This window comes from Microsporum canis, genomic scaffold (assembly GCF_000151145.1).
Source record: "Microsporum canis CBS 113480 supercont1.6 genomic scaffold, whole genome shotgun sequence".
Taxonomy (NCBI): domain Eukaryota; kingdom Fungi; phylum Ascomycota; class Eurotiomycetes; order Onygenales; family Arthrodermataceae; genus Microsporum; species Microsporum canis.
Genome location: NW_003299164.1, coordinates 1,488,189 through 1,505,619, shown reverse-complemented (window position 1 = coordinate 1,505,619; position 17,431 = coordinate 1,488,189). Strand labels below are relative to the sequence as shown.

General features: G+C 49.6%; 8 protein-coding genes across 8 annotated transcripts in view; 5 read left to right on the top strand and 3 right to left on the bottom strand.

Annotated features, from left to right (window-relative positions):
* Positions 1–78: 78 nt before the first annotated feature.
* MCYG_06692 (uncharacterized protein) lies at positions 79–540 on the top strand (the record flags this gene model as incomplete). The annotated part of the gene is made up of 1 exon (XM_002844682.1): positions 79–540. The coding sequence occupies one exon, from the start codon at positions 79–81 to the stop codon at positions 538–540; it is 462 nt and encodes a 153-aa protein (XP_002844728.1).
* A 3,207-nt stretch (positions 541–3,747) lies between these two features.
* Positions 3,748–4,798, bottom strand: MCYG_06691 (conserved hypothetical protein; the record flags this gene model as incomplete). The annotated part of the gene is made up of 3 exons (XM_002844681.1): positions 3,748–3,937; positions 4,027–4,267; positions 4,372–4,798. 3 exons carry the CDS (start codon positions 4,796–4,798, stop codon positions 3,748–3,750), a joined length of 858 nt encoding a protein of 285 aa, XP_002844727.1.
* A 1,414-nt stretch (positions 4,799–6,212) lies between these two features.
* MCYG_06690 (uncharacterized protein) lies at positions 6,213–6,911 on the top strand (the record flags this gene model as incomplete). Its single annotated transcript, XM_002844680.1, has 3 exons — positions 6,213–6,327; positions 6,469–6,543; positions 6,769–6,911. The coding sequence occupies 3 exons, from the start codon at positions 6,213–6,215 to the stop codon at positions 6,909–6,911; spliced, it is 333 nt and encodes a 110-aa protein (XP_002844726.1).
* A 503-nt stretch (positions 6,912–7,414) lies between these two features.
* Positions 7,415–8,287, top strand: MCYG_06689 (conserved hypothetical protein; the record flags this gene model as incomplete). The annotated part of the gene is made up of 3 exons (XM_002844679.1): positions 7,415–7,637; positions 7,704–8,017; positions 8,084–8,287. The coding sequence occupies 3 exons, from the start codon at positions 7,415–7,417 to the stop codon at positions 8,285–8,287; spliced, it is 741 nt and encodes a 246-aa protein (XP_002844725.1).
* A 483-nt stretch (positions 8,288–8,770) lies between these two features.
* On the bottom strand, positions 8,771–9,916 carry MCYG_06688 (epoxide hydrolase; the record flags this gene model as incomplete). Its single annotated transcript, XM_002844678.1, has 1 exon — positions 8,771–9,916. One exon carries the CDS (start codon positions 9,914–9,916, stop codon positions 8,771–8,773), a length of 1,146 nt encoding a protein of 381 aa, XP_002844724.1.
* Positions 9,917–10,644: 728 nt separating this feature from the next.
* On the top strand, positions 10,645–14,892 carry MCYG_06687 (conserved hypothetical protein; the record flags this gene model as incomplete). Its single annotated transcript, XM_002844677.1, has 2 exons — positions 10,645–10,677; positions 10,816–14,892. The coding sequence occupies 2 exons, from the start codon at positions 10,645–10,647 to the stop codon at positions 14,890–14,892; spliced, it is 4,110 nt and encodes a 1,369-aa protein (XP_002844723.1).
* A 443-nt stretch (positions 14,893–15,335) lies between these two features.
* Positions 15,336–16,145, bottom strand: MCYG_06686 (YhhN domain-containing protein; the record flags this gene model as incomplete). The annotated part of the gene is made up of 1 exon (XM_002844676.1): positions 15,336–16,145. One exon carries the CDS (start codon positions 16,143–16,145, stop codon positions 15,336–15,338), a length of 810 nt encoding a protein of 269 aa, XP_002844722.1.
* Positions 16,146–16,755: 610 nt separating this feature from the next.
* The window catches only part of MCYG_06685 (Aqr1p), a gene marked incomplete at both ends in the record, with an annotated part of 1,638 nt that continues 962 nt past the window's right edge, over positions 16,756–17,431 (top strand). Inside the window, one exon of the mRNA XM_002844675.1 lies at positions 16,756–17,418. Within this exon, the coding sequence (XP_002844721.1) occupies positions 16,756–17,418 (663 nt within the window). The remainder of the gene's footprint in view (positions 17,419–17,431) is intronic.

Sequence of the window (17,431 nt, the reverse complement as noted above, 5' to 3'; positions counted from 1 at the left end):
TCCTACCTCCTACCTCTCCTACCTCCTACCTCTACTCTACCTATCTATCTATCTTCCTCTACTCTATGTATAAGTGTAATGTCTACGACTTCTTCTCTTCCACTTCCCTCCTTCCACTTCTACTCTGCTACTGCCACTTCTACGCTCCTCAACTACCTCCTTCCTAATCCGACTTCCCCCACGCTTGGCTCTTGGCACGACATGTCTTGGCACAAGGAGATGCTTCCTCTTCGGGTTAGAGCTCCCGAGGCCCACACTTCCAGAAGGGAGCATCAGAAGTTGGAAGTCGAAAGAAGAGCGAGCAGCATGAAGAAACAGCATAAAGAAGAGCAGAGGGAAGACTCTCCTCTTCTACCTCTTCTACCTCCTCTTCTGCCTCTTCTCCCTCTTCCTCTACCTCTTCCTCTTCTACCTCCTACGTTATGTTATATCTTCTACGTCCATGTATGTTCACGGTATCCTGCTTCTCGTTCGTCAACATCTGAAGCCTTCACAACCCAGCGCCGATCATGCAGACATTACTTAATGCCAACCCAGTAAGAAGAGAACTCCATCTCCATCCGCCCGTCCACCCCTAAGCGAGCTTTCTTTTTCTCTTTTCTTTTTTTCTCTCCCCCTTCCTTTCTTTTTCCACCCTCTTCTTTTCTTTTTCCCCTTTTTATTCCCTCTCTGCCTCCTGCTATCTTCTTCCCTTCTCCCCTTTCCCCCTGCCCGAGCTCCAGACAGGCACGATGCTTGTTTCGTATCCATCAAACCCTCATGCGCTCGTATTGAGGAAGTTTGACCAGGCAGAAAAAAAGAAAAGAGGAAAAGCGGCTAGCGTCGAACATCACCCTCTTGAACCCGCTCAGGTCCTTGTCTTCCCGCTCCATCCCTGCTAGGCTTCTCTGTACTTATATCATACTCGAACTGCATATTATATATATATGCTGTCTGTACTCTGTTGGACCGTATCATGTATAACACGCCAGATAAGCGCTTACCGGCCATGGATGAAGGATGTTTCACCTGCATATGCATCTTCCCATCACCACCCATAAATGTGTACCATACCGTGTATGTAGAGAGGATATCGGGCGAGTTGTCCCCGCACTCTTAAATATCCGGTCGGTGGAGCAGCAAGATGGTGGAGGATCAGGATCAGGATCAGGGTAATTTCTTTCGTCGGTTAGATTTGCTTCTTCTCCCGTCGTTTCTTTTTTCTGCACCTCTATTATTAATTAGGAGTTTGCCTGTGTTTTTTTTTTAATGAAGCAGAGAAGCTCCTTGTTTTGCCGCTGACTAAAACCAAACATGACATGACACGCTCGTTACAAGATGATGGGCAAGTCAGACGAGCGCGCGAGAGATCAAACCGGATTCAACGCCTCCTTCTTCCGTTCACCGTCATTTCTTCGGCAACGCGAGCTCACCACCGTAGCCGTCTTACCACCGTACGCTTTTACCATGACTACCTACTTCCACCCAACTAGCCGAGACAGCTGTGTGACCAACCAACATCACCGTCACCCTTCGCCCTCTTCGCGCGTCACTCACATGAGCCGGACCAGACACACCACCACTCACGCTGGCACGACGACGACGACTGGCACGACGACTCCGACTCCGACTCAGCCTCAGTGTAACTCGCAGAGACAAATATCAGTCACCTCGCGTCGGGTGCCACTGCATCTCCATCGGCTATACACCATATCATGTAATAATAATAATGTAATACATATGTAATATCCCGCTCTCTTCTCTCTCATTCATCTCTTCCACTTCTTCTTCCTCTCTCCTGCTTTTCCTTTTTCCGTAACTTGCTTTTTTTCCCTTCTCTCTCTTCAACTTGCTTCGCCTCGAATCGCCCGATGGAGTTAATATCCTGCATCTTCACCCTTCATTTCTTCTTCCTCCCAGCCATCCGCCTGCCACCCGTCCATCCGCAAGAGTAGGCACCCTACTCTATTTTATGCTATGCGTGTCCTGCCTCTCTCCATCTGGAGTGTGCGTGTTTATGCTATGCGATGCCCATGCTGTATTACCTTCAACCTACATATAGTACGTAAGTATGTACCGTCTCGCTGTCCTCGTATTCATCCCAGAGGTCGTACCGCATGTGCTGTACGAGGTGATCCAGTTGGATATTACATACACAGTACAACTTCGCCCTTTAAACATCTCATTCGACTAGAAAAAGAATAAAAAAAAAATTCTGAACCCCCTTTTTTTTAATTACTTACGTACTCGCATGCAGTGCCATAAGCGATGTTCCGCTTTCGGGAATGCAGCTGCGGTTAGTAAATCTCTGCATCTTCCTTCTTTTTTCCCTTTAGCTAAGGTATGTAATAAGATGTACTATGTAAGGTGTAATTAAGTAATGTTGATCTGCGCAGATGTCGATGAGACCCCTTCGTATTAACAGCAGTCGACATCGTACAACCGCAGCAAGGAAGATAAGAGATATGCTTTTAAACCCTGGATCCTCTTCTCGCCCTCCCTCTCGCCCCTCGACTCGACTCCTCGACTCCTCGGACCTGTTCGACTCTGGTTACTTGTACAAGGGAGAAATCCCCCGTCAGATCTTAAAAAAAATACCTCCGGAAGCTTAGTTCTAGCTCCTTTAGCCTGACTACTCACTTTAGCTCGCCCACACCCTCTTCTCGCTACACCTTTCTCACTTTTCTCCCAGAAGTACATACTATTATAGTAGCACGAAAACGGCGGCAGGGGGCGCATGGGTAGCTCCAGAGGCCAGTTCAGGCTGTTGGCAGCTCCAACGCCGCAGCATATATACTTCGTACCTACATTGTATAGTTATCCTTGCTTGGATCCAAACTAAACATCCAACAAAGGACAAGGAATCGACCAGCCCCTTATTTCGTTCGTGCTTCCCTGAACAATGTGGTTGTCCTGGATCAAGAGGCCGGGCAGCACGCGGGGGAGAACCTGACATTCTCTTCCATGGCCGTGCATGGGGATGGGTGTGTGCGTGTGTGTGGGAAAAGGAAGAAAAATGGAACCTGTTAGTCTTTTTTCTTCTTTTTCCCCTTGTAGGGGGGGGGGGCCGTTTTCTTTTGCTTCGACATGGTTTGTTCAAGGCGTGTGTATGGTCCAACTGCGTGCAAGAAAAGGCCATGGTTCTTCGCCGTATCCACTTGCGCCAAGGCCCTGAGCCTCAAGAAGTGTGAATACACAAGTATAGAGTAGTTAAGAAGTGGCAAGGAAGAAGAGTGTTTTGGAGCTCACAGCAGCTTGTTCATGAAATGCCAGTCCCCTTCGATCCTGGCCTGGATGGTTCCGGGGGCGCGGGAGCGAATGGACGGTCGTTCGCGCAATCTGTGCGAGATGGCGTCGTCCCCTTTTTAGGATGTTGGTTTATATTTAAAAGAGACCCGGCGGCGGCATGAGACTGATCGAGTTAACGGTAGGTTGATGAGTGTGCCTTGGGATCTATCTTGTTGGAAGACATGGACAGAGAGTTGGATGCCACTCTCCTTTTTTTTTTGCCTTCGTCGAAGCTCAAAGAAGACCCTCTCATGCCCATGCTCCAGAGACACACGCCCGGCGGGAGTTGCATGTATATCTGCTGTGCGAAAGAAAAATCCTAAACGTGGCGAACAATGATGGCAGTTCTTGGTAGATCCCTTTGTTTTTTTTTTTTTCCTTTCCTTGCTGCGGCCCAGGCATAAAGTCACGATTCCCGTCAAATCCCGTTAGCTCCGTTATAATAGAGGCGATATTAATATGCAAAAGTATCATCTGTTATTATGCGTGTCTCGGTATTGGTAGAGGGGCTGTATGGGCAGAGGCTAGCTGAAGGCCCATTTGTTGACGAGTCAGCCTGCTCGCCAGAACAGACTCGTTCCCCAGAACGGTGCCGTATTCGGTTCGAACTCCGGGAGACGCACTGACTGCATCCTCTGCGTAAAGCTCGTGAGAACGGTGCTCTCCTCCTCTGGTCTGTTGAAAACGAAAAAGTATTAGTATGTTTGATGCAGCGTGCATAAGCAAAAGAAACATGAAAACAGAAAAAGGTAAACGCACGAGTGACTGCTCTCGAGTGGGCCGCCGAAAAACACGACGGGATTAAGTGGGAGGAGCTCGAGAAGATGCATCCTCTCTGTCCCCGGAGCGAATAGAAAGGTCTTCTCATTCACCATCCCAAACGCACTTGAATCTCTCACCACCTCGATATCCAATGATTCCAGCAGCTCGGTGTCAAGGGTATTAAAAACCGGATCTTGGGCATAGCATCTTCCAACTTTCGCTGATGAATCAGGTCCAGCTGTGGTGGGATAAGTAATCCTTTAACGTCAGACCATGTTTTCTTTTGCGCCACACACCAACAACGCGCGCTCACACAACGTACAGGAAAGACTGCAAACGTACAGAGCACATCAACCATGGACTTGAAGGCAGCCAACTGGAATAGAGAGACGCTCCTTCGGTCAACGAGGCCGCCACGTAGAAATCCACTGGGGCTTCCTAGTGCGATACACACGCTGTTCGCAATCTCTGTTGCCTCAAAGGATTTCTCGTTCTTCTCGATGGAGCTTCTCAGGGTCTTCCAGGTGTGGGATTCTAGCCACTTTTGCCTGTGGGATTCGTATTGCTCGAGTAGCTTCTTCAGCGTCAGGCCTTCTGGTATCTCTGCGGGCACCAACTCGTCTCGCAGCGAGTGAGCGGTGGCTTGGTCTCGTCTGATATCATTGATTTTCCCCCTCCCGCTAGTCACATGAGTCCAGCCGTCGTCATCTTGGATATTCATGCGCCTACGGGGTAGCTGGCCTTCTCTTCTTGGCCTTCGACGAGGCATGATGGGATATCTATCTCGTAAAGACGACGATGTTCGTTTTGCTCTCTTTTTTTTCGACATGTTAAACTATTTAACTACTGTAGAGTTCCGCATCCGGCCTAGTGCGCTTGAACAACCACCCCATCCCATGTAAACACTTTTAAGCAGTTCACTAGTTTCGCTATCACGAACAAGCATCCTTGGATGAACGGATAAGCCATGTAATGTACTATGTATAATCCTTTAACCTGGATAGCCTCGAAGCATGGCTCGCACATGCACAGACAGGAGGCCCCATGGCCCGTCAGACTTCCCATCCTGAGCCGCGAACCCGCCAAGGTCAACCCAAAATCCAGCACCAAGCCCACGCTAGACGCCCACGAACATTCCATGCAGATATGAAGAGAAGGGAAACCTTTTTTTTTTCTCCCTTCATGGATGGTCCCCCCGTCAGACGGGCCGCTAGCTCTTCTAACCAGGCACTAGATGGACAAGCTGCAGAAGCGTGGCTTCAGTCAAGAACACAACTACAGGACGGAAATACCCGAAACACCCATCTATAAAAAAAAACAATGGGCAAAAGCAAGCTGACGCTAAAGATCGCTTAGATGATAAGCAATATCTTACCTCCTTCACATGGACGATTGGCGTTCACATGAACGGCTGGAATATTTGTCGAGGCTGGATCCGCACATCTGTTCTGCTGAGTTTTCTTCGTTTGATAGCCTACCTTGGGCAGAGTCTAGAAACGATCTTCTATCTAGCATGGAGCAGCAGATGAAACACTGGAAAACTCTGATAGTTGCTATTGTGGTCTCTGTTCCTGGCGTACTGGCGGAATGTGGAAGAGATCCGGGGCCTCTCCACTGAATTCCATCCCCATGATGATAGGCAAAGCCTCGGATCAAGTTTTCAGGACCTCTATACTCCAGGGAAATCATCCTACCACCTCCAACACAGCAGTCACCCGAATCATCGAAATTAAATACCTGCCAAGGATGGTGGCAGCGTTCAGAACTTCAGATACTGGTCTAGAAGACTAGGAAATCAGTGGTGCGGACCATAAGTACAGGAATCAACCTTTCCTCGACTCCGAATGCGACAGAAATACTTCATAGTATGGAGGATACAATGTCGACGGCATGAAGAAAAGGCATGCGGGACTATTTCACCCAACTGCCCCTTACTCCTATAACTACTATCAATGCTGTGTTAGTTTTCTTTTTTGGCCTCTGACTATTTGGCAAAATATAATCTACGTTCTACATCCTCGAGTACGGCCCAGAAATATCAGTCGTGAGGGAGTTCAGACTATCCATACATTAACAAATGCAAGACTTGTCAGCCAGGTTGCAATTACAAGCCCGCATCTTTAGATGGGCTGAAGATGGAGAGAGACTAGGTTTTATGCTCAACGGTACAACACAACATTTTCATGAAGATAGTCTGTACGGAGTTCTCTGGCATGAACACAAATATGATGGGCAGTTCACCAGCTACGGAGGGAGGTCCATCAACCCATGAATCCGGCTTCAAAGGGGCAATGAATAGTAAGCTCTGATTATGTGAGAAGCCCCGAAAGGTCCCTGCAGGAGACTCCCTAGTCCTTGTCAGAGGCTTGTGGCATATTATAGTATGTATGTGGCAGTTTCTATTATTACTGAGACCCACCCAGGCGCTAACTCAAGCAGGCACTTCAACACGATCGACAAATACGGAGGAGCACATTTTTATTCATAACGAACTGTGGGTGAGAAGTCTCGTATGTATGATCACTCGGCTCAGACGGTGCCATATTATATACTTCTTCCCACGACTAAGACAACTGCTCTTGATGGCGAAAAAGAACGAAAATGACCAGACAAGGCGAAGCAGCCGGAAGAAGAAAAGAAACCTCTTGCATGTTAGTATTATGGGGGCGCTTCGGCGATGATCGGTTCTGGCGAATAGGAAGAGCCAGCAGGGAGTTTACGCTGCACGGCCGTGATTAGTTGCTGCAGCTTCGCCTTTGCAATCACATCGCATCCATGCTGCAAACGAATCAGAAGCCGTCGATGGCTTGCAAGGGCTGCCTCCAATTCGTGAGCTTAACCCGGGCGGTTCGACCCTCTCGCTGCTGGCCCATCATCATTGAGGCTGCAGAGAAAGAAGAGAGGGAGAGGGATTCGGCTTGACGAGACAAAGGGGCCGACTGCAGACCCTGGGCTCGAGCTGTGATCACAGCTCTTATGCCAATGTCTTCACATCTTTTAACCGCCCAACATTTCCACCAAGCTGGATAGGTCTGTTCTATTGGCTGAACCCTTGGGAAGAAATATAGATGTGTTCCCCTTGATGCTGGTACTTTCTATGTATATCCCTGTCGCAAGTCACCCTGCCCGCCCCCATACGGTGCCGCTGCGACCGCTTCCGCAGCCCTTCCCTCAAAAAGCCTTCATCCAAAAGTCGATATAACTATCTTGACTTGAGCCGGCGCCTATACAGCCTCTCTTTCTCCTCATTTTGAACGCTTCTGGAGACATATTGACTATTCCTCCTCGAACCTACCATTCTCCAACGCTGGGAGCCTGACGCTCGTTCGCAAGAGGGGCCTCGATTCTTCATTTCTAGTCGGATAAGAACACATCTATACACATCATGCGGCCGCATTTCTCGTTAGGACCCTTCCTCGGGGTGTTCCTGACCCTCGTCTTTGCCACCATCGCTGCCAAAGGCCACACCGTCATCGTTTACCCCGGATGGAGAGAAAACAACTTGCATAGCAATGGAACGGTCGATGAGACTAATGGTGCCGGTGTTGCGATCAGAGCGAACAGTTCAGAGCTTCTATATCCTTACGGAATGCAATGGATCTATCCATGTTAGTACCATTTTCTTCCTCACTCGTCATCTCTGGTTCACTGGCTAACGGCCAGCCCTCAAATAGGCGGCGGAACGGTCACCAGTACAAACCGGACCAAATGGCCAGTCAACGGTGGTGCCCTCTCGTTCCAGCCTGGATGGTTCCCCGGCCACAAAACCGCCCTCATTTACGTAAACCTTGGAATGGGGACAACACCATTGAACATGAGTCTTCCTATGGTTCCTCCGTTCCAGATCACCGGTCCTACCGTTGCGCCGTATCCAGGAACGTTCTGTCTACCCCAGGTTCCACTACCTGCCAACATCAGCGTCAAAGTAGGCGATAATGCTACTATCCAGGTTGTTGAAGCAGCTCGCCACGGTGCCGTGCTCTACAATGTATGCTTTGATCGTCCCCCTCTTTTGTCCATGGGTACCTTTATGCTAACTCGGTTGTTCAACCAGTGTGTCGACATCACCTTTGCTGAACCTGAAGACGTCGAGCCAGTCACAAGAGATAACTGCTTCAACTCGACCAACATCACTGCCAGCACCATCTATGCCATCCCAGATAAGCCAACCAACGCTGCTCATACCACGGCAATTTTCACCGCTCTCGGTGTGATGCCACTTATCCTCGCCGGATACTACTTTAGCATCATGTTCTAATGCACCGAGTAATTTCGGAGGCAACTCGAAAGCAAACCATGAAAAAAAAAAGATATACTTTTTATGCGACGGAGTTATTATTCGCTTTTGCTGTTGTTTGTATTTTATACCCCATGTCATCTTCATTTCCAGTTTCCCATCTTTCCTTTGCGGTTTGGCATAGTTTGAACCGCCCGTATTTGGGCGCATTTGGACATATTGTTTCCCGGGTCGAATTAATGCCGGTTCTTCCTTTTATCATATCAGTCTTTTTCTCTCTATTCATGAAGCTAACGCATTAGTTATGATGGGCCATGTATCTCTTTCTTACTAGCGAGGGGGAAAGAGTGGTATATGCGATTAAATTGATTGATATATGCTAGTTCTAGGCCTAACAAAACGTATCCTATAATATGAGCTTCATTAATTTTCAATTATTACTTCCACACAAGTAGCTGTGTACCGTACCTGGATATCCAAACAAGTTAAAAAAAATAAATAACTCTATTGCCAATGTATAAAAGCCGCGAGAGCATCGACGACCTCCTGAGGTTTCTCCTGCGCCAGCCAATGCCCTGCATCGTCGACTATTACCTCGCAAAAGTCATCACAGACGCTGTTGGCCAGCTTCTCTATGGCTCCGGGAACCTGGTACGTTCCCCAGTCCTTTGCTCCTCCGATATACAGACACGGGCAGTCAATCTTTCTCCCAGCAAACAGGTCTAGATCTCGCTTGAAGTCTGGAGCCGACGAGGTGGCCACACGGTACCAGTTCAAGCCGCCCTGAAAACCCGTACGTGAGAATTCGTCCACGTAAACAGACAGCTCCGCGTCTGACAGCCAGGCACACGATTCCTGTACGGGCAGAGGAGTCTCCAGAGCCACATTGAACGCAACGGCTTCCGGCATGGACGCATAGAGCGGCATGACGTAGTAGTCCGGCATCTTTGCTAGCTCGGAGGCCGTCCATGCCTGGAGCTCGACAGGCTTGTTGAGCAGCCATGTAGCACTTTTGAGGTAAAAGTACCCTCGTAGAAAGGCATGCAGGCCCTGGGCCGGTCTGTTCATGTCCGAGCTCGCCTGCCGTGTAGAGTAGTACCACTTGTAGTGTTTTCGATTCAACGCCGCCAGGTCCCGGTGTATCGTATCTTCCTCCCCACCTCCGCGAGAGCTCGAGAGATCCGGCGCCCCGACAAACGGATGGTTCATGAAGGCTGCCCGCTTGAAGAAATCCGGTCTTGCAAGCGCACAGTAGCCAGCAACGACGGCACCAAAGTCATGTCCCACGACACACTCTACGCTCTTGTATCCGAGCGCATGCACCAGCACCACCATGTCCCGGACAAGATTCGTCACTTCGAAATCACGTAGATCGACATTGTCAAAGTCTCGCGTATCCCAGCCGGTCGTGCGTCCAAAGCCACGCTGATCCGGGGCAACGACATAGTATCCAGCAGCCGCCAGCAGAGGCATCATTTTCCGCCACGAGAACGCCAGCTCCGGGAAGCCGTGTAGCAGCAGGATAAGCGGCCTGTCATGGCCGGGCGAGTATCCTGCTTCGAGCACATGGAATGATATCCCTCGAGGCGCCGTATCGAGCTGTCTGGACGAGACGCCATCGGGCAGAGGAAGAGGTGGAAGCGCCGCCATCGAAGCCGTTTTTTTTCGTGTTGATCTTTATGTCTTCAAAATCGAAGCTCTACCCCCGGTATTCAACTTGTTTATATATGTCATTCTCTTTATCGGCGAAGTTCCGGTAGAAAAGCAGCATGTTCAAGGCCTTCCATCAACGCTCAGATAGCAAAAAGCCTGGCTTCTTCTGAGATGGACCATGGAAGAGACGTAGAAGAAAGGCTACCAACCCAAGTTACCCGCTCTCTCCGTCTATCTTCTTCCGTCTTCCCCTTTTTTTTTTCTATTCTTCCCTTTTGCCGTTGAAGTAAATGTTGGTAGAAGTCGATGGGCCGTTGGTGGTTTTTTTTTCTCTTCCTTGATAAAAAAAAAAAAAGAAAAAAAAAGGAACATCCAACTTTCCACTTGCATTCATCATGCTCCGTACAACAGACTGGCCTGCCACTTCTTTTTCGCCCTTCGCAGCTCTTGGTATCTATTTAATATACATCAATTATTACTCCCTCGAGCACGCTAAGACGTCCTTTTAATATCGTTGAGTCGAAGCTAGCCGGAGCTATCGATAGCTACCAGGCCTGGCATTGCTACTGTAACTTCCAGACTTCCAGTTGACCGAGAGGAACATCCAGGTTAGGCCACCCAGGAGCAACGAAGCCTGCATATTCGAGAGTATAAGAGGAGGAAGACAAAGCCGGATCTGGGTGTTTGTTTCTCTCTTGATGAGTTCATATTCATAGAGCCCAGCAATGTTTCGACGCAAGAAGAGCGTCCGCCATGCTGTCAGTATCCAACATTCGTCCCCCCATGGTATCACCATCTACCGCCAAACCCGGCATAAATGGAAGGAAAAAACAAGCATGAGACGGGCTAACAGTCAATTCTAGCCCCTTAATACCAATCCCTCCCCTTCTGCTCAGACAGCGGCCGCCCAGGCCTTTCGGGCATCCCAGAATCCGACTCCCAGCCTATCTTCCTCCGCCGCGGCCGCCGCCCTTCGAAGCCATACCCCCCCACCAACGGCCGTTAAGGATGTCCAGACGAAGCGTATGCTGCAGAGAAAGCAGTCCACCTCGTCTGTCGGTAGCTCGAAGGCGAGTGCTCATGCGGACGGCAAGAATGAAGGCCTTCGAAGGACCCGCAGCTCTTGCTCCATGACCAACAGGACGTTCAGAGACCAGCTGCCCCCGCGAGCAGGGAGTGCGGCTTCAAATCCAATAGAGGTAACACCGGTCCCTCCTGTCCCGCGTGGCTATACAGCCTCTCCCACTCCCCAGACGATGGCCGGGAGCACAGAACTACTAAGCTACCAGGGAGCAGCGGCGCCCGGAGGACGTAGGCCACGCTCCGTGTCGAATTCGTCTTTAGGGCTATCCGATCTCGAAAGACGTGGAAGCAGAAACTCGGTTAACTTTTCCTATCCGATGCATCGACCAAACTCGCCCCGGCTATCGATAGCGTCGGCAGACTCGCCCAGGAGGAGGCGCCCGTCATCTCCTAGAATACAGCAGCTCTTTTCCGAACAGGCGCCAGGGAGTACACGGCGGCCCCTATCGGAATTTCGACCACCCCAGGTGGACCAGGGCACCCAGGTTGCAGAGGGCTCCTTTGGCAAAACATCAACTACGCCTCCTCTTTCTGCCATAGAGTCAGATATTATTACACTCAAGCCGCAGACGGACAAGATAGCCGGACAGACGGCGACCAAATCTTCCCCCTCCGCCCTTGTTGGCGAAATTATGACGGATGGTCATGGTGATATACACCGCCCACTACCCTCTCCTACCCTTACCAGGAGGCCTTCTATAGTGATAGAGCTTCAGGAGGAAGGCGAGGATGACCATCCCTACGAACGGCCGGTACATCACACAGCACTAGATACCACCGACAAACAGCCTCGGCCAGCCAGTCCAAGTCTTGTTGCCAGTGAAAAACTCCCTACTTCGAAGCCTGAACCATCACCGCCTTCTCAGCAGCGAAGCAACAACCGCCACGATGCACCTCAACCGCATTCCCAAGGCCCTGCTGCGTTACCCCCTCAGATCATACCGCACTTAAGACCTCATTCGCCAAGCCCAAGCCGGCTCACACGCTTCTCCGCACAGCTGGAGGTCCCGGAATCTGAGGAACATCTGCACAATCCTCCGCCGAGATCTCTATCTCCAGCTAAACCTGCATTGAAATCAATGCTCAGAAGCCCTCCCGAGAGACTCTCTTATCAGCCCGGGAATGCCAGCAGCGAGACATCTGAAGGGACCTCATTAGTCTCGGACGATGGCTCGAGGGCAGAATCGAGAAAGAAACAGGCCAAAGTTAGTTTTGAAGACGAAACAGAAGTCATCGGTCATGGAAACAGCTCTCCCCCTTCCCCAGAATCACTAATATCTTCAGGCCCTCGGGCACATGTGCTATCTAGATCGTTAAACGGCGGCCTTGTTCGGCCAAACACCAGAGGCGACGATTCAAATGAATTCGATCAATTCTTCACACCCCGCCCAGCCCTTCCGTCGTTTGGCAGCATACGCGGCCGCAAACCGTCCAGGACAAGTGATATAGAAACCGACTCGAAGCCAGCAACGGAAATAATTTCTTCCTCTTCTGACCATGCAATCGGAGAAATAATTTCTACCTCCAGCAAAAACATAGAACCTAATTTACCGCTGCCTCCGGTCGTGACATCATTGGAGGGCACCGGATACACCTCGTCATCAGAGGATAGCTTTAGCGATGAAGGAGCAGATCTACGCTATTTCCCTCCCCGTCTCGATAGCAGGAATGTGTCTGCAACTGGAAGCATTCCTGACCAAACTGCCCAGACCGGAACTTCGCAATCACGCCAAACAGAGACAGCAAACCGCTTACTCCCAACTCCTACAATATTCATCCAGCCTGCCACGCCAGCCATGGAGGAAAAGGCATACTGCGAGGAGTCTTCCCCTCAAATACCCAAGGTAGAAAGCCAGCCCATTCAAGAAGAAACCAATCCAAATTTCTCAACACCTGAGGGTAATTTGCCCGACCAAGAACAGAAAGATAATGACTCCGATTCGGGAAACAGCGTTTATAGTGATGCTTATGAAGACATTACTGATATGGATTTGAATGGTTTTGGCTCGATTGATGCGATCGTTGATAGATCTGTGAATCTCACTCCCGAGCCGCAGCACTTCAGTACAGTGCATTCCCTACCTCAAGAAAGCGAACAAAGGGACATGGTCTCGGAGTTGAGGGATACAAAGGGATTACCCCCTGTGGTCGAAGCTGCTCAGGGATCGCAGTCACAATCTACCGCCCAATACCAGCCTCCCTCCGCCTATCCATCGCCTGAAGCTCCTGAGAATTATGAGAAACACTCTGACGCGCTGCCAGCGCCTGATTCATTTCAACCGCCTGAGAAGCCTCTGTTTGAAGAGTGTCCGAGAAATTCACCTACTACTGCAGCATCTTATGCAAGCACAAACGCGAGCCCCCCTGGGCAATTCGACTGCCACTCACCCACCCTACGCCCAATCCCGGAGTCCAATGAGGCCAGCGATAAGAAACTCATTAATACAAACACCAAAGTGACTCCAGTCCATCGCCCCCGACGAACGGTGTCAAACGCAAGCGACTCGTCCAGTAGCTTCAAGCGGACAAGGCGATCCCGCCCAACCGGCCGTTATACTCTACGAAGAACTATGAGAGCAGCCAGCCCTAACAATAGTATGGAAGTGCTATCTGATGGTGGCCTGCCTTCACGAGCATTCGACTATTCACTAAATCACCGACCATTTTCTTCAAATGACAGTCGCCCAACTATGATGCGGACTACATTGCGTCCTCCTCCTACTCCCGCGTCTAGATTCTCTGCATTGACTGGTCTAGGGAAATCTACGAAGGCGAGCAGGTTTTCTGGGAAGCCTCGTAGGGCACGGCCCGGGCAGGGTTTCAAGTCGAGATACGAGGATTCAAGTGATGAGGATATCGAGACTATCAATCTACGACCTGTCCGCGGTATTCCAAGGGGAAGACATGAAGTGGAGGGTGACTCAACCGACCTTGATGATAGTTCGGAATATGAGACTACAAGACACGTTTTGAGGCGGAAGAAATCAAATAAAAGTAATAGGAAGAGTCTGAAAGACCCTGCCGTTGCTGCCGCATTAGCAAAGTTAATGGCTACAAAGGATACCGAAAACACAACCACTGTCACAGCAAGCCATGACCGACCCATTGATCTTAATGGAAAGAATAAAAGCGGGTTACTCGGCCGTCTTCAGCTGCCGAAGCCTAAGCCACGACGTAGGGATTCAATGACCAAAAGTCCTGAACCTGAAAGCGCTCTTAGAAAAGACACATCGCAGAGACGACCAAAGCTGGAACTGGATCCCTCTAAGAACGCGCTCTCTCCCCCGCACCATCATTATTCGAGGTCCACAACAACTATCACTGTCAATGGACGTGTCTTAGAGCCCTCGGGAGATGATTGGCACTCAATATCACCCAAGCTCCAGAAACGATTGAGCAAAAGGGTTCCTCAGCCCGTTGCCGACTCTTGGCCTCTCCGCTCGAATGGGCACACTGCTATCTCCCTACCATCCTCGCCAAGTGCAGTTGAAAAAACCGGACCGGCACTTCTAACAATGCAAGCTATAAGCAATGGAAAAGACGCCCACGCTCGCCCTCGGACATCAGATTGCGTGACAAGACCGAATAATACACGGCATACCAATGAAACTCCCACCCCAAGTAGCCCATTGAGTCCATTGAGCCCATTGAGCCCATTGAGCCCGGCTCGTAGCCAAAAGCCAGCCTGGACATCTCGATTCCTGCCTTCCAGGGGTGGTACAGATGATACTTCTGTCACATCAGCGATATCGGATGTCCATCTATCACCCGCGCGAATGGATACTCCCCAGCGCGAGAAGAGAGGTAGATTCCCAAGCCTGAGAAGAGTGGTATTGCCTAAATTTAAAATATCAACGTCGACGTCATCAGTGCCATTCTCTAATTTATAATACCCATTTCCCTCCCTGCTACCTACCCTATTCATTCCCCGTCCAATATTTTCCCGTGCGGCCACCTGTATACTCTATGCTTTCTTCCCTTCTAGCCTTTGCTTCACCACATATATTATATTTACCCAGCCTATCTCTCTTATTTCCTTCTACTCGTCTTTAATTTGGTACATTTACTTCTTGATATGTCGTTGTATATGAATATTGGCACTGGGTTAAATGTATAAGGGGCATCATAAGGCACGAACATAAAACGCACGAACATAAAATATTCGGATAAATAATGTTTTGAATGTTCGTATGAATACTTTTTTATTGTTTATTCCTTGTTCCTGCCCATAGATTGTTTCCTTTTTATGTTATAATGATAATAACGCTTGAATCCTTGTACTACTTTTTAACTCAGGTTATATAACTATAGATATCAATATATGAATAAGAGTCTATCTTCCCACCACAGTACCAGCCAAAACCATCTGTCCCCAAAAATAAAGCCCCCAGCCAACAGCCGCCCTTAGCCAAAAATATCCCCCTTTATCAGCCGGTTTCTTGCCGAAAGCATCCCTGGCAACAAAGATGTCACTAATAACGAACATCACAGCCCCTAGAGCTCGCTGATTTTGCATTGACAAGGTAGAAGGTAGCTGCAACACAGGCACGGTAGAAGGCGCAGCACCAACCATGCAGCCGATAATCAGCGAATACACAAACACCAGATGCCGCATATCATCAGGCACAAAGAGACTAAGCACGTTCGGCCTCATCAGGGACCCAGATGGGTTCCTCCTTGGGTATAAAACACCCAACCACTTCGCAGCCAGCAAAGAAGCTACCACCACACTTCCGAATATAGGCCATGATATCGTCTGCGTATCTTTCAAAAAGGCAAGGATATAAGCTATATGAGCGGCTGCAAATGCGCCTATTCCAGCTTTAAAGGATGCGGAGATTGAAACTTCTTGGCTGGTGCTGTCTTTGTCTTTGGTCTGGGGCCGTTTGGTGTATTCGCTTCGCGAGGGTATTAGGAGTATATCTCCGATGAAAGAGAAGAAGAGGCCCCAGGTGATGAGTTTGCGGTAGGGTGAGGGTTCATTGAATGTTAAGAGAAGCGGTCCTGTAAGAAAGGCCAGGGAGGAGACTGGTTTGAAGATACAGTGGCCTATATATATGGACTTGGTCTCGGACAGGACCAAAGCTGGCAGTGATACCAGGAGGAGGTACACTGCAGGGTTTGGAGGGAGGCTGATAGACATGATGAGTCCGTTTTTTCCCTCTCTCTCATGGATCTGTATGAAGTCTTTTAAACAGTTTTATACAAGAAAGACGCCTTGATGTTTTCCTCCTCTAGGCCGAGGAAGCTGAAAAGCACAAAACATGTGACTTCTCAAGGTAATTACCGAATCGGGAAATTCTGACTACAGCTTCATTTTTGACGCCTGAGACGCCTTGAAGACCTACTACAACTGTGAGATATACAGCTATTCTACCAGGCCGATTACTGGGCCCTCGACTGACCAGATACCTATAAGCTATAGCCCATGGATATATACGGTCTGCGAATTCATGTGACTTGCCGGGACTCCGTTTTACGATCTCGCCTCCGTGTATCATCATGGATAAACGATTCTCACTAGAAGAAAGTCACGGAAAGAATGGGTCGCCATCCCAGTTTTACATGCATAAACTGGGGATCGCCCTAGGCTTTCTTTCTTTTTTTCCCACTGTAAAGGCGGATTTAACGGAATTAGGCGTCCGACTGTAGCGGGTACGCCCTTGAAAAGAATAATGTATAAATAATATCACGATGGCCGAGCATCGTTTTGGCAGCTTTTTCTTTAATCAACGATATATAGCTCCTAGACGATGGAGAAGGCAGAAAGGGTTGTTTCTGATGAGGAGGGTTGCGCATCTCGGTCTACCCATCAGGATGAAATGCAAGCAGACAAGAAAACGACCCCTCAGGACGCAGACAAGACGGGAGACGTAGAGAATCACAGCACTGAGGGAGCTATATATTCCTCCTTCAGCAAAAGGACCAAGGTCTTTATCCTCATGATGGCAACATTTTCGTCCGTCTTCTCGCCTCTGTCGACAACCATCTACTTACCGGCTCTCACTCCTCTTGCGGACGACTTGGGTGTCTCCAACACCCTCATCAACCTGACGTTGACAACCTATATGATCTTTCAGGCCCTTTCACCAACATTTTTCGGGGACTTTGCGGACACAAGCGGCCGAAGACCAGCATACATCACCACATTTGGAGTATACCTGGCCGCGAACATTGGCCTGGCGTTGCAGAACAGCTATCCCGCCCTGCTGGTGTTACGTTGTCTGCAGAGCACAGGAAGTAGCGCGACTATCGCGATCACGATGGGCGTGATGGCCGATATTGCGACTGTGTCTGAGAGAGGGCGATATGTAGGCATGGTCCTGACGGGCACTCTGGCCGGCCCGGCACTTGGCCCGGTGCTCGGGGGCGTCCTTGTGCAGTTTCTCGGGTGGAGGTCAACGTTCTGGTTCCTGGTCATTGGGGTGG